The sequence below is a fragment of the Habropoda laboriosa genome, unplaced genomic scaffold (assembly GCF_001263275.1).
Source record: "Habropoda laboriosa isolate 0110345459 unplaced genomic scaffold, ASM126327v1 scaffold67, whole genome shotgun sequence".
Classification (NCBI taxonomy): domain Eukaryota; kingdom Metazoa; phylum Arthropoda; class Insecta; order Hymenoptera; family Apidae; genus Habropoda; species Habropoda laboriosa.
Genome location: NW_017100242.1, coordinates 3234751 through 3258488, shown reverse-complemented (window position 1 = coordinate 3258488; position 23738 = coordinate 3234751). Strand labels below are relative to the sequence as shown.

General features: G+C 35.1%; 1 protein-coding gene across 1 annotated transcript; it reads left to right on the top strand.

The window, feature by feature from the left end:
• Positions 1-1258: 1258 nt before the first annotated feature.
• On the top strand, positions 1259-22008 carry LOC108571918 (lateral signaling target protein 2 homolog). The gene is made up of 4 exons (XM_017934076.1): positions 1259-1646; positions 2703-2964; positions 6311-6618; positions 21932-22008. Exons 1-4 carry the CDS (start codon positions 1259-1261, stop codon positions 22006-22008), a joined length of 1035 nt encoding a protein of 344 aa, XP_017789565.1.
• The last annotated feature ends 1730 nt before the right edge of the window (positions 22009-23738 follow it).

The following is a 23738-nucleotide window of genomic DNA, read 5'->3' as shown; positions in this document are numbered from 1 at the left end:
GTATAGTAACTTTGCGGACACCGAGTAATCGTAGGAAGAAGCGACAGAGAGCAACGTCTACGATGAAGATGGAAATCGAGGAAATTCTGTTGAAACGCGTTCGGGAAATGAAACCGCTTGGCTTGTTGAAAAGTATGATTTTTTTGGTAATTGTTATTAGGTAAGAATATGTGTGTGTGCGTGTGGTAGATCGTGGATCGATTCGAACCGAGGATAGAGAAGTTCGCGGAAGTAATTACAGAGGAGAGCGCTTATTAAGGGTTCGTCGAACGTGTTCTTTGCTCGTGCGTAAAGGGAGATCCTTAAACCGAGATTCAGTTCGAGAAAATAAATTGAGCTGCTTTAGATTCGTGTCACGCGATACCGGATGAAAGAGAGAAGAAAAAGTGTGAAGTGAAGAAGATGAAGATCATTTTCATTCTGGTATAATTCTTGCTTTTTTCTTTTTCCAAACAAACTGTTTATCTTGTTTCAACGCGATGATTGATATTTGATCCTACGAGACACGAGAACACCAGAAGAAAGTCCTTCGCCGTTGTTTTTCATCTAATTCGAACTACTTGATACTCGTGAAACGAAGAGATATTTCACGAAGCAAAGAAAGGAGCTGCTAAAGAAATTTTCCATCTGAATGGAAACAAGTCATTTGTACAATTATGAAGAACTCACTTAAACGTTATTCATCTTAATGGAGATATTCGACTGAAGAAGAAGAAAGGGGAGTACGAGTAAAAAGAAAAGAAGGAAACCCTATTATCATCAATGATCTAATAACTTCCTTGTTGCACCCCATTGGCTGCGGATGGTTATTGGAGCGAGAAGCAACGTGCGGGCAAAATTCATATTTTCTTTCTTCTGAAAGCTGTTGAGTATGGTTCGAAAGTAAAAAGAGGAAAAAGGAGAAACGCAGTTCACGTGGAAAATTCGAGAAAAATAGTGACGGTAAATGAAAGCATGTGAACGAAAACATGTTGTCTACCGCAACAAATGTTCTTGCTGCGTAAAAAGAAGCGGATGAAAGTGAAGGCGCAGAGATAATCAGCTTCATGTTGTCCCGATTTATTCGAGAGGTTTCAGTGGATAGTGTCGCGGAAGAGAGAGGAAAGAAGAAGAAGAAGAAGGAGTTGATCTCCGGTGTGTCGGTTTTGTGACCGTTTGACAAGAGGGATTTAGAGAGGTCCCGACGACGATTTTATTTATCAAAGTAGTCACCATCGTGGAAGATGGTGAACGTAATGTAACAATCGGAGGTAAAGAGATGACGGTGACTCCGTCGACTTCCGATGTCGCTGACAAGGCAGTATCGACGGACGACGGTGGCAGCGGAATAGAGGTGACACGTCTCGAAGCGGTTCTAGCTGCTCTCGTGGAAACGAAGGTGGAAGCGATTAAAGCTTCCTCGGCGTTGAGTAAGCGTTCCGGTAGCGCGCCGGCCAGTCCTCGCCGGCATAGACTAACTTCTACTTCGACTGCCTCCTCTTCGTTGAATCACCAACATCGAAGGAAGAGTCATCATCATCACCATCACCATCATCACCATCATCACCATCACCATCATCATCACCACCACCGCAAGAGGCATGATTCCGCTCCGTGCAACGAGTTCATTGGAGATGTTGCAGATCATCAGCACAATGCTCATCATGGTGAGTGGATTAGTGTCTGATACTTTTGTTTTTAAATAGAAGTCGAGACGTGGTTAAGTGCATGAATTTTCAAATTTCATTATCTCGGAGTTGAAGTGATATACGAGAAAATTTTATTTCATATTTTCGACTTAATTTTGCATGTAGAATTGTATTTGCTCGGTTGTGTCACTGGTTTTGGATAATTTTGTATTTTTTTTTTTTAGTGTATAATGGTGTTAGGTCGTCCCATAAGTTCGTTTCGAAAGCGAAACATATTTTAATGAAAATCTAACGAATGGGTGAAAAAATAGAAATACGCTTGCGTTTAAATATTGATCTAAATTATAAAATTCGGTAGGAACTTATGGGATGACCTAATATATGCACTCTTTTCGAATTTTTTTTGTGTGTGTATTGTGTATGTCCATTACAATTTGCGTGTATTATAAAGTTGATGAAAGTAGAATTATTAGAAAAAACGAAGTGGTTTAATGGTGATTTAAAAGGTAGAGGTAATATGCTGTTGTTTTATGTAATAACATCGGTGTGTGTTACTATTCGTGAAACTATTGAAAATTGAAATTCAGCCAATGAAATTCAAACTACTCGAATGTGAAATTCAGTCAATGTTATTGAACTAAGCAAAATTTCAATTTAGCCAATCGTATTCGAACTATTCCAATTTGAAATTTATTATGCAGAATATTTGTATACCATGCCTGTGATGGAAATATTCGTAATACAGTTGATTCGTACAATTTGCAGCGTACTGTTCAATTTTATACGAAAATCGCTTGAAATATTGCATTTACCTGCCTTCAGCAAATCATTAACAAAGTGTATCGACACAGTTTCCAATATTCTACATCCGGTGTCTAAAAAATATCAACTGAAAATTGTAACTTTGAACGTTAAGCGTGACAAATAAATTATATTTACCTTCAGAATTAGGTTTATATTTTATTCGCACGTTCGACTGCAGTTATGAACGCGAGATGATGGGTTTTTTCACGTGGAAATATTGCGAAATATGAAATGGTGAAGATAAGTCTTGTATATAGTATACTATTGCAGGTAAAACCAGGCGAAAAGCATCAGAGAGCCCACGACGTCCAAGAAAGAAGCGTAAACATTCAAAAAGCCCGAACATCATTCACGGTGTTGTCCGGGACGTCCAAGCTGGTCTTGATTCACGTTTAGAACTTTTTGGAATGGATGGTGATCAAGACCTTACATTGATAAACTTCGAAAGGACTCGAGAGACTCTTAGCGATTCCTGCGAATATCCGCAGTTGCACCGAAGTGCCTCCTATTTTCCCCAAAGTACAGCTCAATTGTAAGTGCAGTTGATAACATATTACAAGGTGTGAAACTTACGCTTTAAACCGGCTCTGCTTCTCTGTAAATCATTTTCTATCTCCGAAAACTGTGTTTTATACACATTTTCAATAGTTAATGACTATTTCGTTCTCTCAATTTCATTGCATATCTTTCTTTTTTTATTATCCTCGTTGATTCGCTATCTGTTACGAAATAACAATAAACAAATGATTTAATTCATCGTATATGAGAGAAGTATGTTTTATTCAAAGCACAATGCTTGTATAAATGTCTTCTTTTATATTTAATTTTCAACGAAGAAACACGTTAACTTAATTAAACAGAAGAAGTAGCTTAAATCATCTACACAGGGTAGAATAGTTCAATCTAAAACAATCACTTAGCAAATCTATCTCTACTAAAACTTTTTGCTTATTTACTTCCTCGATCGCTATATCTCCGCATTCTCGAATCACATTTTCCGGAAAAATCTTCTGCGGAGAGTATTTCCTAGAAGAATATTTCCCACATATTCCTTTCTATCGACGATCATTTAGATTGACGGGGTGAAAATCGCCCTCAAAGTTGGGCGTGGTAAATCTATTTAGTCTGAGGCGACTGAGAAAATAGGAAAATCCTTCACGTAACCTGAATTTATGTCGCAGCGAGTTTGCAGATAATACAGCCGTTCTGTGGAAAAACTTGAACAATTAAAAACGACGTAGTATTAGGTTGGTGCACGTTGTTTTTTCAAATGAAACTGTATGTAATCCAAATAATTTCCACTTAACGTAGAAATTTTCTGGGTTTTTATATGGACTAGAAGGGAAAGGCAGAAGTAGAGATTAAGATAGATTAAGATGGAAATAGAGAAAATACTGGAGAAGGAAAATTCTTAGAAAATGGAGCCGTTCGCCTTCGTGCAATCTTGTACGCCATATGTGCGCTCCTTAGGCTGCTGAAGGGCGGAGGCGAGATCTTTGAAACTGCAAAGACAAAAGGACGGAAACAGAAAATCTGAAAAAGTCTGAAAAGAGAAAGCTTGGGCGAAAGAATAGAAAAAGGTTTCGGAAAGTGCTCAATTTAGTAAGGACGTGTTGGCTGTGACATAATCGCCACAGGTCTAATATCTCGAAAACTACAAAGGACAAAGAAATGGTACAGGATTTTCTGTTTTTTGAACGACCTAACAAATTTGAAAAATTTTTAATAAAAATGTCAGAGCATTGTCAGATCACTTTACGTTTTAATTAATATTCGTTTATTTACCATAAATGGTAATCCTGTTTGATATTTAAGGAGCCCAATTTAATTAACTGAAACAAACATCAGATAAATTTAAAAAATAAATTCGTACAGTATAGTTGAAATTTTATCGATTACGAATGAAAATTTCTGAAATTAAAATACTGACTTTTCATTGAGAATCGTTAGTTACTGATTTTCGTCTGTTACAAATGACAATTCTACTTGCTGTATCGCAGTTTCACGGCGATGCCAAAGGAATGTTCACAGGCGTGTTCGCGAAGAAAGGAACTTGATTTTCCTGTAAGGGCAATACACCGCAAAATTGGGTCACCTCGGTGCATACTTGCACGTCGCCGGTCTTTTCATTAGACATTTATCCAATACGATTTCATGCTAGACTCGCTTGGTGAACAAAGCATGTTTGAAACTTAAATTAAAGGTGATGACCGTTAGCTGCAAACGACCAAGAAGAGACCTCGTGGTGTCTCTAGATAATTGCTTTTTTATCATTTTTCTTTGGTAATCATTCATAAAGCGTTCGTGAAATTCGTATGAAAGAATTTTCTAGATTCAAATTTTTAGAAAAAAGATTAAATTCAAATTTTCTAGAAAAAAGAGAATTAGAAACAAAATCACTATCGAAATTTAATATACTGGTAACAGAAAAATTAATTAAGAAAATTATGTTAGTGTACGAATCTGTTGATAACGAGTGCAGAATGCAGTAAAAGAATTACTCTGTGCAGTGAGTTTTAAAATGTAGGTCCAAATGGAGTGTATAGTAATCACTAAATGGCGTTAGGAGAAAAGAAATTTAATACAGGGTGTCCCAGTTTTTTCTGATCAAACTTTCATAGTATCTTCCATGAGTACAAGTAAGAAATAACAATTTTACCTCTCAGAGGCATCAGTTAACGATGATTCACTCTACTCCCTAAATTACTAAATTTCTACACTTCTTTCTATGTTTCTAAAGCAACAGGATGCTGAGAATTACATTTTGTACCGAAAGTATTGATTTTTTTATTTCACGTTGCCTAACAAGAGTACTCTGTACGTGCTTCCTACTCTTTTTGGTGAATATTGTATGTCCTTGAAGTTTCAGATCCTTTTTTTTTTTAATATTTTACATGTATCATACATGGTTGGTACATAATTTTTACATTTTTTTTTTTTGCAATGGCTAAGGAAAACAGTGCAATACGGGTTTCGAGAATTTTAAAATGGTCCAACACTTTGGATTATTTCGACTGAATTACTTAGAAAAAATTTAGAATTCCATATGGAAACGATTTATTCTCACGAATTGAGATAGTGTACTTTCTATGTATCTTTCGTATCTTCTACGTGTGTCTGCGCGCGTGTGTATCCTTTGTTTATATAATTTTAATTTGGGAGGCAATGCTTGAAAAATATAACATGACCTATATTAAAAGTACGTCAGATAGATGTTTTATCAAGTCGCTTTGACTGACACGTTTCTGGATCGAACCACTTGTGTGAAAAAACGAAACTTGCTTTTAATTGTAGATTTCTTTTTAACCCACTTCAGTTAGGAACAATATAGTGGCAAAATTAATGTGTTCGTTAATTTGTTCATTTTTAATGAAAGGAATGAATATTGCTAATGTTTACTCACTTTGCTTCGAAGAATAGTTATTTTGTCAATTAATAAATTTGTGAATACTATTTGGGAATTTAAATAATCTAATTTTTTAAACAATTGTGTCATTTTTACATTTCTGACTTGTATGACTAACACTGGTTAGAAAGTTAGAAAGAGTACTTTGTATTATGAAAATTTGAAATATTTCTATATTTATTTAACGAATGTCTAATAAAAATTTCCTTTAATTACTGTCACATAATATGTCATATGATTCCAATTTTTAATTTTTGTAAAAAAATGTTATCTGTCCTTGTTGAACTACAACAGAAAACTGTTTAAATAAATATCGAAAAAATAAATATCGCTAAATCAATTAAAGATTGTTCGAAGCACATCTCTTAACACAACAAAATGAATGATCCGCGATAGAAATATAGCTTGATCCTTAATTTCTGATTAATTTCGATAAATAGACCTTGTGAAAAATCCGATCTTATCCTTCTAGAAAAATCCACTACGACGATGACGATTATGTAGCATTAAACGTAGCGGACGAGTTGGAAGAAGAGGAAATCTTGAGCGGTCCCGAAAAGATCGAGGCACCTCGGGAGAAGTATCACCGACCCCGTAGAAAGAAAAAACGGAAACGACGTAAGGTTATCAATACTGGTCCTCAAGAAGAGCTCGTCGATCCTGAAGAACTTCCGCCACGCGCACGTTGGACGATCGTCGCAACTGCTTGCCTCCTTCTTACAATGTCTTTGCTTTTGGTCGGAGTTACACTCAGAATGGCGCCGATTATCGACGACATGGGTAAGTGAAACGTTCAATTGTTTAAAAATATATACGAAGTTCCTCGTAACTAATGGTATCATCGAGAAAGAAACGATATTGCGTGAAAAAGATGAATGAAAAATATAGAACATGTGTTTCGTTTTGAGACTTAAGCTTCAAAGAACTGAACACACAGTATTTTAGATATTTTTTAATGTTTAGATTATGAATCATTCGGAGATAAATGTTTCTGAAATTTTAATCACGTTAGAATACATACTTGTAAAAATGTGTATATATCTAAGGTAGAGGACATTTTAATATAATTCGATAATTTGAAAAGAAATTTTTTCGGACCAATATTTATGAAAATGTTTCTTCTTTTTATTAAGTTCGGTAACCCGAAAATTCTCAAAGATTGAAACTGCAGAAATGTAGTTCAAGTGACGCTAATTACAAAACCATTTTTTGTTTCGGCAGTGAAATGGTCCTAGAGGTGAAAACCCTCTCAAAAAAATTGCGAGTTCTCATATCGTGAACATTTACGAAGCCGTACAAGATATGGAAAAAAAAGTGAAATTCAGAGTTGTGCAATTTCTGATATGCTACATTATAGTGGTGAAGAATTTTCGAAAAGCTTTACGTTTTTTTTTTAGAAGAATTAAGAGTGACGGGGGCAAATTTCGTAAAAATATTCTGCACACGTACTGCGTAATATATTCTTTTGTATTTGTTACTGCAGCAAAGTCTAGTCATACGCTATGACATAGCGTTTTAACCCCTTTGCTACTGTGAGCCATTGTAATGGTTTTCTGCAGTTACCTTTGTGCATGAATGGCCACTATAGTGCTACAAACGGCCACTATAATCCACAACTATACAATGCACAAAAAACATACCAACTGGCGAAGCAAGAATAGGTTATTTATTATCGATGCACAGCAGCAATGTTCATTTGCGTATCAACATCCTATTGTTCTCGAAAATATTGTCGAAGAAATGTAATTTAAATTTATTCTTTTCGGACACCTTTCTTCACACTATTTACGAAACTACATTATACCTTTGTAATTATTAAGCAAATTTTCATGAACAAATCGTAACAATTTTGTTACACCTGTTTAAGTGTGAATATATATGCAAAATTTGGATTAGTTTGCATCCTATAATACCTTTGCAATTATTAGACAAATTTTCATAAAAAAATCGTTTAACTGTAAACGTATATGCAAAATTTGGATTACTTAATATTCTATAAAATTTGGGCAATGCAACAAACTATCTGGCAATTCCCTCAAGAACCAGGATTCCAAGTGATTTCGAATGCCAGCCTCATATTGGCCACAAGTAAACTTGCTTTCCAGGATGCAGTTTGATTTCGAGTCATCTCGACAAGTTCATTAAACGTCCTAGCTTCTCTCTCTCCCCGAAAAGTGGTCGCCGCAACCTTTTGGCCAATTAACCAGTAGAATTGTGTTGCGCTCGGTAGTGTTTCTGGAACAGTATATCCCGCGTGAAAAAGCACTTTTGTCTCGGTTTTGTGTATAAAGAACGTTGCACACACATACGCGTACATGTCAGCCAGAAACGGGCATATGCAGTGTGCAAGCTCGAGGGCGCTCCGCGCCTCTAAATTAAAGGCGCACGTCTGCGAATTCTCCAGTCAGCCGTCGGATTTCCGTGGAGGAACCACCTCGAAGATTTCATTTCGCGATTTGCTGTTTAACTTCCTTCACTTTGTGCTTCTTTAAAAGTAACCGACGAAAAGTTCTCAGCGACTATACTCTCGCAGACTAATGTTACGAGGATCGGTTAACCAGTGTTTCCTTACAAGTGATGCAAGTGCCAAACGTGCCCTTCTTCTAAACACACCGACTACGCTTATTTCGATGCTCTATTTCCGATCGGGATAGTTTCGTATGGTCGCGTGTTGTTTATCCAAGCTTTCAGATTTGCTGTAACCGGAACGTCAGATCTGTTATCAAGTAAGAATTACTTGTTTTTTTTTTTTTTCGAGCGTTTGTACGGTTCGACGTGTTGCCAGTGATTTAAGGTTCGATTGAAATTTGGTTTTTATTGTGAAACAAGAGAGAGTTAGCTGACGATTGAAGCTGGAAATTTATAGGAGTAAATATGTACAATTTTTCGGTTTAAAATTATGTTAATGATTGTGTTTCAACGGAATAAAATTATAATACAGTTTATAGTATTGCAACGCACTGAAAGTTATGTTTTGCAGCAAATTGGTTGTAGTTTTCCCTCATTCGACGCATTCTCAATAATATTAACATGGCAATGGGTAAAATGAATTAGTATTATCGTGGAACGAGTTATTCGACTCTTTCGATTGTATGAAGCTTTTTATACGAGCTTTGATGGCTTTCTTTTGTTCGACAAGATTACTCGAAAAAGTGGAGTAAAAGCATTTTACTAAATCATCATTCGAGAAAACAAGAAGTATCGAAAAATTACAGGATGGTATTTAAACGCCGTTGCGTTTTCTTCTTGAAGTAAAGAGTGGAATGCAATTAAGAATGCTTTATTTCGTGCAGTTTTAGCAAAGTAGAGAGTAATACACAGTTTAGCTTAGTAAGTTCCAATTTCGCTCATTCCTGTATTGATTTTCACTTACTGATTTTAGAGATGGAAATGCATTTCCATCCATATTTTGCTGTGATACACTCGAAAAAACTTGTTGACGATAACTTGTTAAAATATTATAAGTTAAATTTTTCAAGTATATCTTCAAGTTATTAGAATAGTTTTTATAGAAGATTTTCAAACATCCTACAAAGTAAGTTGAAGAGAATAAAGTTGTAGCTATTCTGTGAAAACTCCAACAGTCTTATCCAGTATATGATATTTAGCAAATCTATTCTGAAGCAAAGAGGATATGCGAACCACGAATCTACTTCTATTTCTGACAAATTTGTGAGAAAAATAAAATATTAGAGGCAGAAGTATGCAAAGAGGATTTTCCTTGTATTTTTCATACGCTTTTTCTTTCACGTTTCCAGCAAAACCATGGTCATCCTTTGCATTGCATGCTTTAACTCCCATGCATTTATTTTCTATGCTTAAGTAGCCGCGAAGAAAGTCGAAAGAATTTGAATTAGATACAAGACCATCCTTTACAATTTTTTATTTAAAGAAACTGTCATTTTGCGCATCAGAATGTAGTAGTACCACATCTCTTCTTTTCTTTTTCTTTCGATTGCAAGACAAATATTTTCTGAACGCAGAGGAACATTATTTTATAGGAAATCTCTTTAGTTACTTAGCGCGAGCTATGAAGTACACTATTATACACTAAAATTAAACAATGCTTATTATCACAGTGATTATGTATAGTTACAAAGTAGGAGGTCGTCAGTGTGATGAATTCTGTTTGCATATTCGCAATTTCCGTAAATTTTCTTCTGTTATATTATTTATTATTAGCTTCGCAGAAATAACACAGCTTAAGCCATTGTATTTATAGGTAACTCGAAAATAAGTAATCTGTGCAATCTAACCAGAAATTGAACGTATCGATTATTTTATACCATTTTGCACTGTAAAGAATGGTTTATACTTTGAAGCTGTTACTTTTAGAAAATTGGATTTCTCGCATCAAAATTCTCAAAATGCAATGTACATTTGCGCTGCAACTCCTGTAATTCGCCTATTAGCAAAAATTAACCTGTATCTGTCAATGATCACGGCGCAGACAAATTTTTTCTCGAACGGATGAAAGAACCAATTCCGAATTGACATCGGTTAAGCTCCTCATCTCTCTCGAAGATTACGTGTATTTTGACGCCTGACTGATTTTACGATCTCGTTATGTCGCTTCCTCCGACTATACCACTGTTCGCTATCTTTTTCTTCTTCCTCAATCCTTAATCCTCCAAAAAGTGCAACTTTGTTTAATTATTTTCCTTCACTTTTCATACCTCGCTATCCTTTCTATTCCGTGGCCAAAATTGAAGTCACAGAGTTATAAATAAATGGGAAACTTATTTTTACAGGCCCAGAAAATAATTGAAAAAGCAAAAATAAAATTGATCGTTTTCGGTACATCAAATTGAGAAAAATATGAGCGTTAAGGGGTTAAATTCACCATCATCCCACACAGCTTACTTAGTAGTTAAACATTTCTTCAGGGTAAGCACTCAGACCCCAGAGATCTAGCCTCCGCATATATATTTACCTATCTGAATCACGATATCAATCATGGGCCACTTGAGAATCGCATTTAATCGTTATCTAGCATTCGACTCCATAGGTTATGGATGATAATTCAACCGATACCTAACTACCGTACTCTCCGCTATCTCTTGTTACGGGAAATCTAGGTTTCTTATACCAATCCTCCGGATGTGAACGATGACGCGATGGGAAAATCAGCGTATTTCTCGCCCTTGAAACTTTCAGTCTGCAGGGTGGTAGTACGGCGCTTTGATGGGGAGTTAGAGACCCAAGGGCGGGTAGTGGGTTTGAACTTGCGCTAATTGCCTCTGCAGCACATCGTGGATTTATAACACGTCAATCGTTATTAAGTATGCTGAAGCGAGGCATCAGAGGCACATGGATTGTAAAAACGCCGAGTTTTTGCATCCGTAAAATGCTTCCCGGGCTTAGCCATCTGGTTTAAAGTGCATCCAATAAATAACACGTCTTGAACAATAGCTAAAAAATAGCGCGGTGAATCTGAAGTCCTGATGACGAGCAGAAATTCATTCCTCTGTGTATAATTAACGATAAAACATTGGATTGCTGTTATCGTGATTTTGCTAGAGACGTGGAATCTCTAATTCGGTAAATTATAAATCTAAAAAAGGAGGTTTGTCAAGCCTAACATTTATTTATACGTTTCGTTCAATTTTTCTATGAAAAAGTGTAATTATTGAAAATTTCCCGAGTAAATATTAATTTTAATTAAATTTGAATCTCTGGGTGTTCTGAAAGTTCCGATCTCTAATTTATTAATATTTTTGTCAAGCCCGATAGTTATTTATAAGTTTGGCTTAATTTTCGTATGAAAAAGTGTAATTATTGAAAATTTTCTCAGTACATATTAATTTTAATTAAATTTGAATCTCTGGGTGTTCTGAAAGTTCCGATCTCTAATTTATTAATATTTGTCCAGCCCAACGTTAATTTATAAGTTTGGTCTAATTTTCACGTGGAAAAGTGTAACTATTGAAAATTTACTCGGTAGAGGTTAATTTTAATTAAAAAGCTCAGATAATTGGACGAGTATTGGAATAACAGTATGGAAACCACATTATCATTTTTAGATACTAGTTTTGCTATATTATGTATTATAGAATGCTAGCCCAAGTATGCCAGTGTATGCCTAACACCGACTGTGATTTACTTCTTATTTACGTACCAACGCATGCATTAATTGTTTAGCTATACAGATAAATACGTCTAACATAAAAAGCACCAGAAATTTAATTTTAAAACATGTTCGCAGCAGAGTCAGACAGCACTGACGAGAATGTTTCCCCCTCCTAATCGCGCTCTAGTTAGGCAGTGAAAAACATAGCACGAAGTAGAACAATGTTGCTGTGTTGCCCGACCATCAGATCGCCTAACTTGAACGCGATTAGAAGAAGGACCATTCTCTGTAATACTATCCGACTCCATTGTGAATGTATGTCTAAATTAAATTCCCTTGCTGTACAGTAAGCAACTGTTAAATACCTAATATTTACGAGTAATTACTGTTACTTCTGCTCGATATATTCTTCCCTAATAAATTTTGAAAATTGAACAAGTGCTTGCATTATACAGTGCAAAATGGTACAAATTTGGTAAGTTATAGAAATTACTTAAGTAAAATTATAAAGGTAAAATATGAAACTGACGCTAAAATTGATTTTTGTAAAGTTTCACAAAATTTTTGTAATTTCAGTATAATATTCATTTAGGCAATCAAATTTTGAAAAACAATTTCACATCTTTTAACTTTACACTCAGTTGACGCATAAATGATGATAAAAGTATCTTCGAATAAAAAATCACGAAAAGAAAATCTGTAAAAATACTCATCGATTCAGATATGTATTCGCAAGAATGGAAGAATTTCGGAAGCAATTCGAAAACAAACGAAATTTCAGCGGGCAATTGAAAAAGGAACAGTTTCAATTCGAAAAGAAAGGAGCGGAAGAAGGAAATAAAAATGTGATGAAAATGTTGAAACAAAAGTAGTTATAAAACGTTATTTGCTTACTTTTTTCCCGATCGATAGAGATGTGTAGGTTGCACCTGTGAAATCGCATATACGTAACGCGTTTCTCACACACGGTTCGACACTTTTCCGCGGTACATTTACATCATTATGCACTCTCGTGGAATTAGGTCAAGTCTGCAGCCGTCTGATTTCTCCATCGTTCGATTTTCATGTACGTCATTAAAAGAACCGAATATAACCGAATGATCATTGCCGTGCTTTTTGTAGAAGCGTACACGTCGAAGCCAGTCGGATCGTCCCGCGTTTCCCTGCCTCTTCGTCGATTCCTCAAACTTTCCAACATTGCCCCCGCGTTGACGCACATCGTACGCGTGGAATTTCTAGCAGACACCGTGAATTTACAGGTTCGCTGAAAGCGTAATAGTGCCCCGAATGGAATTTTAAGAATAGATTCGATTCGAACGCCGACGTTTTTATTGTCTCTGTCGTTCCTTTCTTCCCGCTCTACCCAACGATTATGCTCTTTTTCGTATAGAAACGCGTTTTTTGTACCGGTAACGTCCGTGTATTTATCCTCGAAATACGAAGCTTTTTGGTTTTTACGGTCAGAGAGAGAGAAACGCAAGTCAAGGATTGAAAATGTGACACCTGTACGCATATTAATCTTTGAATTCTCGATTATTTTCTTATCCAAATACGAAAGAAATGATACATTTTGCTTGAAATTTCGTGCAATCTGATTCAGACAAATGGTAACTAATAGATTATTAAAATTATGAAAGATAGAAAGTCGAATTTGAGTTAGAATTTTGCAATTAAATTATTAAGAAAAACTGAAGTTTATTCATTTCTAGCGACATTCGCTATTTTCATGCAAGATTCAGTTGGAATTAATTTTGTTGCGTTATGGATGAATTAAAAAAATTAACGTTCCATCAGAAAGATTCAATTTTCAACTCTTCATATGCACGTTTCAAATGTCTTTCTAAAGATTTACGTGTACCGCGTAAGTTACGGTAATTTTATCGGAGATGTTAATAAATGGCAGCTATAAACTTGTGGCAGCAGACAGAATGGTCTGCTAGAAGAATGTAAATGGCGCAGACAACAAAGGGTCGAATCGATTTCACGATTTAGTAAACCCCTGTCTTGAATACCGAAGAAATTCTCTTTAAATGCTTGATCCTGAAAACTCTGGCCAATTTTCCTGCTTTCAATGGGAACGGTCTTGAAGTATTTCGAAGCTATTTCTGAATTGTTTGCTTTTAACGTGCAATTAACAAAGTACTATTTTTATACAAGGCTTTGATGAACGTATTTTAAGATATAAACAAATAGAAGGTCGTGTTTTGTGCTTCTCACGTTTATTCAAATTTTATTCCTTGTCCAGTATTACGTTGCAAAGTGCATTAATATTTATTGCATTTTTAAATATACATAAAACTATTTAGGAGATTTTATTGGATCTTGGTGAATTTTAACATCTCATTTCGATTTATACGGAGTGAAACGTCCAATTTGCATATTTTGAGTAAATTCTGAATTACACTTTGTAAAAAAATGATTATACATGGAAATTGCATACTGTTTCTGTAGATGGAGGCGTTTCGAAGGTTTGAAGATCATATTTTTTCTGTCAAAATACGAAAGAATCTAAAATTCTGGGTATAAATGTGCCAGCTTTTATCAGCCCTAAATCCAATAGTTAACGAGATATGTTGCTTTATTTATTCGACACGCTTTGCCTAACATCAAGCTGGAGATTCAATAAATTAACATCAAAGGATCCAATAACGAGTTGCATGTACACAAATATTTAGAAACTCGGGGAAATTGCTTTGAGTACTTATTATAAATGTTTCAGCTAAATATACCTAAAAGCCTCTCTTGATATTACATCCAATATTAATATTTAGTAATATCAACACAATATTAGTTGTACGATGTCTGATCAAAAATTTGTCTATTCTACCTTTCAAGTAGAAGAAGTAGATTATATTTCGTACCGTATGCAAAGAAATTTATCGCGTTATTTGACATTGAAATAAATTATTAACGTCCCTGAATATCAACAGCAACATTGTACTTGGTGCATTTCCGGTTGCATTTCATGCGGTTATATCACCTGTTACGCTTGTCGCTCGATTGTCCCCGTTTCTGGAACACCGTTGACATTATAATGCGAATGTCCTTACAACAGCGGTAGCTGCTATACGCTAATATTGGTAACGAGTACACGAGTACTATCGATTATCAATATCTAACGGTCTAGAATAAGAAGGATCACAAAGCAATATGCTAACTCGATAAGAATTTCAGAAGAATACACGTTTTCTGGTGAACAGTTTCAATCTGGAACAAATCTGACCGGGTCTCCTAACAGAATTTCGTGGAAATGAAAAAAGTTTTGCACCTGATGTTTCTTTGATTCGCGATAAGAAATATTGCATATTTGAATATAGAAGATTTATATTTTCTCTTTTACTTTCGTTCGCGACAACAAATATGCATTTTTGAATATAGAAAATTTCTATATTTTTTTACTTCGCGTCGCGACAACAAATATGCATTTTTGAATATATGAAATTCCGAGTTTTGTTACTTTTGCAGTATTGCACTTGTCAACGTTAAATCTTGAAAAAGGGAATTTTGAAGTAGATCAATTTGCAATACCGAAATTTTCATGCTTAATGTTTCACAAATGCAATTTTAATCATTCTGAGTATAGATGAATTTTTAATATATAATTTTTAAGTAGGAATTACGCAACAATAGATTTCTATCGTGCAATTTGATCTTACACTATCGAATTTTAGCTTTTTTTTTTACAGAAAAATAGAAATTTTATGTGTCACTTATGTTGTATTAAATATGCAAATTGAAATTGTGCAAATTTCATATTTTGTACTTTTTATCTCTTTCTGCACTTTCGATGGACTTTCTGCAATTGTTCGATGAATGAGAGTAGAATAGATCGCTTCTGCAGAAAGTTCAAGATCAAGCAACTGGATCAATTAAAGCCAGTTTCCTGATCTGACCAGCATAATTTCCCAGGTGTGAAACGTGTGATTAATGTAGTAGGCTAGACAACCGGCATTAAGGAAATGCAATTTCGCGAGCTATGATTCAAATTCTCCTTGTATATTGTTCATTCGAAGTTTATGGGAGAAAACGTGGTATACAAATTCAACAACAATCTTTCACAAATGTTAATTTACATAGGAGATTTTATCGTCTGACGTTACACTGTTCCACAAAGAAACGCGTATCATTTACGAAGCAATATATTTTCAACAGACAAACGAGGTATTTAAAAAATTGCATCTTTCTCGATCTTCTACACTAGAATCGCCCAAAGAATAAACGAAAGCTTTCAACATTTCACTACTTTATGATACATTTTAGCGAAAAAGTTATGAAAGTAATTATTTAAAAAAGGAAACATCTGCAAGAAAAGAATATGCATTCGTAATTTTCATTGATAAAAACAAAGTTGCATATTAATTGCGAAGCTTTTAATACTTCGCTACTTTGCCATACAGTTTAGTGAGAAAAACTTGCATGAGTAATTGCTTAAAAAAAAAAAAAAAAAAAATGCAGAGAAAAATATGTGCACTCGTAATTTTCATCGATGAAAACAAAGTTGCGTATTAATTAGAATTCGAAAACCAGATAAACGAGGATTTCACGAAAAACAAAAATGGCAGAACGGAAGAGTATTAACTTTCGAATATACCCTTTGCTACGAAAGAACAAACTTGACCAACGTCGTACAACAAAATTGCAATCGTCTTAGATTTTCTCTTTCATCGTTCGAATATGTAAATAATTTAAACTCGGTCGGTAGACGTGGATTTTCTAAATATTTGGCCGAGTATATTTATCGACATATCCGTGCTACGTATGCGCGAGTTAACAGGACAGACACAGGCATCGGCGTATGCATCACAAGGGGCGAGGGGAGGAAAGAGTCATGGAAAGCGGATAGGTGGCCTGCTAGATCCGCCGCTAAAAATATACGTCGCAATAAACTCAAGGGTGACGTCCACTACATAGATATGACGTATTTAGCTGTCCTTAGTTATACTTTCATTCTTCTTTCCAGTCGTTGTTTAAAAAAGTTTCTTTCCATGCCGAGCCAAATTTCTCGCGGGTCAATCTTGCAGACATTCTTGCGAATCTTGAAAATTTCAGTCTGCAGATCAATTGCCGCGTGAAATGTAAAAAAAAAAATGGTACTAACGCAATCATGAATAATGTGTGCCATTGAAATTTTTTTTTAGAAGACTGTTACAACTGTGTTGCGAATTTTTATGCATTTATGGAAAATTTGAAGGTGCAAAAGTGCTCTGAGTGCATGTAACAAGCAAAAATATCTACTCGTAATATTTAGCGAATGAAACAATTGCCTACCTAACTTCTATTTTTCTAATTATATTTGCAAAAAATATGAATTTGCATAAAAATTCGCAGTTTGAAAAATTGTCTGGCGAAAGTGCGAAAATATTGTGGCAAAATAATTTTTATTAAACGCGTATCAGACACCGAAAAATTAGGGTTGATTGAAAGAGGTGTCAACTGTGCAATTTCATTTCTAAATGTAGTGACGGAGTTAGTTAATTTTGAAGAGATACTGCTATGACACTTGAACAGTAAATTATCAAGCAAAATGAATCGTTGCACCACTATAAATATTGATTAAATTTAGCACGGCTATGAAAATGTTTAACTGTCTAGGCAGTTTGTTGAAGTAGTGTATCTGGAGTCTACAATGCGTCAGTATACGTCGTGAATAATTAATAAAGGTGGCTGCAATTACTTTCTATGCTGGACATTTGCATAGATAAATTACAATTTTTCGTGATACCTTTCAACTGTATTCTAATTATTGTAATTATAATTATGCCTGTTTATATTTGAACATTCCTTACGTTCTACTAATAAATTTGCTTTGAGAAATTTTATTATAAAATTTGAAGTGTTTTACGTCGCATTTTAAACGTTTAAAAAATTTTAATAATTAGGCGTATTTTATTGCTACAGCAAACGAGATTAACGTTATTTTTCCACTATGGAAACTTTCAAAGGAATAATTTTAAAACATCCCCATAGATGGTTATAATTAAACTGATTTAAAATTGTTAAACATAAAAGTAGTTCGAGATATTTAAGGTTGAACTTGTGCTTCATTTATCTCACTGGAATATTTACTAGTTAGGTAAATGTCCACTTAAGATTCAAAGAGTTAATTTAAACTGGCTGTATTATTTTTAGAAAAATACGATTTTAACTATGAAAATCTGTAAAATATGTTTTACTAATCATCTGTGAATGTGAAGCATACTGAAATCTGTTGAACTCTGCTGAAAGCTATCAAAATCTACTAAAATCTACTGAAATCTATTGGTTTCTACTAAAATCTACTAAATTTCACTAAAATCTACTGATATCTACTAAATACACACTTGGAGAACTTTTCAAAATGCACCTGTGTGCTTTAAAGCAAAAGTCGGTACTGTCTCAGAAGTTGGTAATGTCATTTACGGAATGTCACTGTCTTCTTCTCTACTACGACTTTTTCGAGGTAAGCTGCCGGGCCATGTGTCGTTGTTTTTGAGGATCACTGTACTCCTGTGTCACGACGTGCCCTAGATTCGTTGGTGTAGGGAGGTTTGCTCGGTCACGGGGATTTTTTCAATTGTTAATAATTAAAAAACGAAACCTCAAACGCAAATTTCTTATTCTTTATTCTCGTCTTATTTTCACTTGTAGAATCACCCCATTAATTTTCTACCAACTACCGTCGAACACCTTACTACACAGAATAGTAAAAGTCAGTTAGAAACTAACTGTTTTTGTTCGAACAGGTTTGTATTACGATACAACGAACAGACAATGCGTGTTACAAACGCCAGATCTATTAAAACCCTCACATGTTGAGAGTTAACTGAGAGAACAACAATCTTGAATGAAACGAACAAAGTATATATTTTCTGAGTGATTATAAAACGATTAGTAAAGCTCTGTAAAATTAATATATTAGCAGATACGAGCAGGCATACCAGCAAAAAAGCAATTGCACGGTATGACAACGCAATCCACAAAATCCGCACAAGGACACGACATAAATCGTGAATTATGCGGCTCGTCATCCGAGCGAATGATCTTCCACGTGGACGATACATCGTTCGAACATTCTCACGAATCATCGCCGGATTACTGCCACCAAACGGACAATTGCCACAGATTATATCCTACAGAAGATTCTGCGGCTCTCCATCTACAAAGTCCCGATAAAACCGGCTTCCAATTGGATGACCATTCGGCCCTTTATCTGTCGAGCCCTGACGACGTGCTACAACACAATGCTTCCACCCAGTCAAAAATCAGTAACTCGAAACAAACCAGAAACAATTTGGAACTCGATCAACGTTCCAGTCGTCGTTCCAGCGTGCAATCCAGTCGTTCAAGGACAAACAGCTACAGCAGGCCAACATCGTTAGGTAGGAGACAATTGGGTCATCAGACTTTTCGATCGATAACGCACGGTAGTTTTGTTTCCGTTTTACATTTACTGATTTAACAACGATCTCGGACTCGCCGATTAATCGTATCAGCCGATTCATGTCAAATGTAACAGTTTCACACAGCAAAATCGTTTCAGGAAAATAATTACGCTCGTCGCAGTTTTACGTGGCCAACCTTTATCGTTCAATTTGCTTAACATATGAGAAAGATACAGTTGTTACTGCTTAAGGCTTCCGAGTGTAATCCGCGTCCACTAGGGATTTTATCTCGACGTTTCGCCAGCATTGCGGCTAGCTTCTTTAGGGGTCAAGTGAAACACTAATACTGTCGTGTTGTCTGGTAGTTCCGGAGCTATATGTATAAACTGTGCTCAGGTTATGGAACTGTTTATGATACCGACAGATGTTTCAGATAAAAGTCGAATCGTTTCGAGAAAGATATAATTTCATGCGAGTAGTTCTCTTGTAGGTGGAAGAGTAGAGATTATAGGAACGTTAAATCTGTTTAGTCTACATGTTTACTTAAAAAACAAAAATTTCCGCTAGAAATTGTTCAATTTTTATACGAAACTTCTGTCGGCATAATTAACAGTTTCGAAGATTTTCGCAGGAATCGATTTAAATCGGACACCCGGTATGCACTCCCAAACTACCCCACGCACGAACATATCAATGTATCACTTGACCCCTGAGGAAGCTAGCTGCAATGCCGGCGAAACGTTGGGATAAAATTTTTAGTGGACGTGGCTTATATCCGGAAGTCTGAAACAGTGGCAACTGCATAAACTCGGTTCGTGAAACCCTAAAATTCTTTACGAAGGAGATAGTTGTTCGTAAATGGCACTGTGAAAAATTATTTTACTGAAATTTGCCGAGTGTCGGAATTCTTATCGATCGCTTAATCTGTGAACGCTATAAAGGCATAAATGAAAACCTTAAATAAATTATTTCGCTTTTTTCAAAAAAATTTCATCGAATTAAATAGTTGAAAATTCGAATTTTTTAAATTTCACAAAATTTTCAACGTCGAAGCGACAAACTTTGGAATCTATTGACAAACGAAAAGAGAATAGGGAAACCAATTGTAATCCTGCGAACACAGGGGAGGGAAATAGGCTTAAAGTACGAAATAAAAGAATAATATACGAGTAAATGACCCCAAAAAAAAAAAATCTTCAGGAAATGGTAGAAGAGGTAGCGCAAGTAGAAGATCGAAATCTCGGAGAATGAGTACCACTCGTAGAAAGGATTCTGTTCGACCAGTTAAGACGGAAGCTAAGGATGCATTGAAGATTGCGCAAGAAGCAGAGGACTTAGAGCAGGCGAGACGTCATCGAAGGATTGCTATGATCGTCCTGGGGACGTTTCTTTTCCTTCTGGCTGCTTCAGTTCTCGTCGTGGTGGTTACGTTAACTCATAGCTCATTCTTGAGCCCGGCTACGGGCTCTAAGGAACTTGCCGAGCACCGAGCCCGATGTAAATGATCATTTTATAAAACAATTTCGACTATATGGCATTTAAATGGCATTTAAATCGACATTTTATAAAACAATTTCCAACTTTTTCAAAGCTGTTTTACATGTTCTACAAAAAAAAAATCCTGATCGTTCTTTAATTAGAATCACGATTAATTTATTATTACTGTTTTTTTCTTTTTTACTCAAAAATCTGCTTCTGAGAGAATTTACAAATAAGTAAATATGTGATATATTTTTCTATAGTGATTTCGAAGCTCGACCTTAATTACCGTGTCGCATTGCCTCTTCGGTATAAAAGCCACTGTAATGTACGACAGTTTTATGTACATTTGTAATACAGTTCTATATTTCATTCACTTTTTACACAACTGATCACGAAATGACGTAAACGGTTCAGCTATAAAATACATGTGTCGTAGATATATAAATAAAGTTACTTAAATTATAAAGTCTCAGCTCTAAATAAATGCATATTACCATTCTTAATCCTAGAGGAACGTTATGATATAAGTTATTCAGGAACATGGGAGAAATCAGAATTTGCAGTAAAAAATCAATCTTGAGTATCAAATGTTATGTATGATTTATTATGAAAAATTTACTATTACCGTATGAATATTTATGACAGTAGGTACAGAATTCACGTGTAACGTGTGATCAGTTGCACTCGTGGGTATAATAAGAGAGTAATGTAAAGTTATCACTTTCCCATATGAGATTCACATAACTTAATTTGAACGAAAACGGTGCATTTGCAACATGTGATCCCTTTCAAACTTTTCTCCTCTCGTCGAATAGAGTAAGCACTAATTAAAAAGAAACTAACGTTAACTTTCATCGATATAAACAATTTCTGGAAACTTAAAAAGAAATATCTCAGAAGTCCATAATTAAAAATACACCCTCTGCTCAATTTTGGAATTTGTAAATAATTATTTCTACGAACGATAGAACTCCAATATCGCAAAATTTCGAATAAAACCATTTACCACGTACACGATTACAATTCTCTATTATTTACTGTGTGTTCGTTTCATTTCCCCTACGAATGGGCCAGTTTCGTCGTCGCTTCGGTAAAACTTAACTCGATATCTGATTTCGCTCTATGTTTCCTCGTGGACGTAAATAATCGACAATTAACCAGAGACTTCTAATTCTTTCAGTGCGCAGAGAAAACGAGGAATTATTGAATTCTCTGAACAGAGTCTTCGTAGCCGAAAATTCAACAGTACCTCCATAGAAAGGCGTGCCACGGCAGCAAAAATGGCCGGCTCGAACGAGCCTTTCGAAGAAGAACGTTCGCAAAAGAAGAGACGGGAAGAGAAGGTACGCGAGAAAGAACCGGTAGAAAAGTAACAGCGATTGGAGAAAATTTTTTCGTCGACGATCGTTAAGATATACACCGGGAGGGAATGATCGAGTTTAATTTGTCAATTTCGTCGCGGTACACGTAGCTTAATTTGTCGATAGTAGAGGAAGTTTGAACTAGGTCTGTAACAAGATGGAATCGATGTTATAATTTTATCCCGAATATTCCGAAGGTACGTTCAACTTCTCTTCTTCGTTGCATTATATAGTTTGAAGGATATTCTCGGAAGGAACGAGGAAGTATATAATTGCGTGGAGAGAGAAAGAAAGGAAATACGTAAGATTGTGTACAATTCGTTGATATTGCTTTTATTAGGTTTGTTATTGCTGTTGGTGCGGCCATCTCGATAATCGTACGAGCTTTGTTATGGGACAGAAAGTTTGAGCTGTTGCACGTTCATTTTCGAAGCATGAAACACAGTTCGTTTCGTGAAATAATCATTTGAGGATTGATTGTACACCGTACACCGGACAACGAAGAGAAAATGTTTAAAAGACATTCACGAAATTCAATTTTGTCTCCTTGTTGGAAAAAGAAGTGGAAACGTCAGTATCTTTGAAAGATAATAATTTTCCTTTTATTTTACACTTGAATGTATACAAAGTGTAATTCATTGCAGGCTATATCTTTATATTGTGAGAAAAAATTATTGAGATTAATTTTAGTCGATAATTATTGAAGTAAATACTTTCGTAATTGGTACTGAACGATTAATTACTGGGAAATAAAATTAGAAATTTATCTGTCAGGTTTTTTAAACTATTAATTTCTTTTTTTACAAGAGTCTTCCACTTCGAAGGAAACTAACGTAACAAATAGTTATTAAAATAATTATTCGATTCTTTTTCCCAAGGAAATACTTGTTTGTTTCCGCACTTCGTTAGCTGCTTACGCATAAAAGTCATTCGGACTAACTGTTATTAGGCGTCAATCGTTAGAAGAGTAGTCAGAATAATTGTTGTTGTCAATTGTTTGTAAAATACAAAGTGGCATCGATCAAAGGTTTATACTACGCTAGGTATCATTTTACGAGAAAAAAAGAATCCAAACGAGATTTTGCATGTTAAGAAGAACACTGTCACGATTTACAAAATTCCATAATTCGCACAGTTTCACCAATGAAACTCGTCAACTGTAAAAATAATAATGCAACTTTGTTGAAAAAGATGTAACTTTCAGTTCAGTGAAATAGAAATTTTATATCGTGCGAAGAAAAAAATATAGTTAACTCTAATTATACCTTCCTTCTGACGTCAATTCATACTTGAATCAAGGAGCTCACTTCCTTCAGCAAGTGTCTTTGAAAATATTCGAAAATGTGGGTAGATGTATGCGAAGTCGAGTGCTGTAAATAATTATATAAAAATGTTATCGAGATAATTTTTTCGTAATAATCGTGACAATATTCTTGTTAATGTCCATATCGTGCAAGTTTTGTACATAACATTTTTTTCATATTATTACAAGTAACGCAAGTATATTCCAGGCGGACAAAGTTTTTGCACCACCCTGTATACAATCGAGATTGAGTTAAATACGCGTAATGCTTTAATCGATAAGAAGTTTGTTATTTGTACATAGAACTGTTTCATTTCGTTTTA

What these genes read in the sequence shown, in the direction of transcription:
- LOC108571918 (XM_017934076.1), top strand. Translation starts at nt 1,259, where the DNA reads ATGACGGTGACTCCGTCGACTTCCGATGTCGCTGACAAGGCAGTATCG. An exon ending in TCAGCACAATGCTCATCATG is followed by an intron (nt 1,647 to 2,702) that starts GTGAGTGGATTA and finishes ATACTATTGCAG; the next exon opens with GTAAAACCAGGCGAAAAGCA. An exon ending in GCCGATTATCGACGACATGG is followed by an intron (nt 6,619 to 21,931) that starts GTAAGTGAAACG and finishes TAATTCTTTCAG; the next exon opens with TGCGCAGAGAAAACGAGGAA.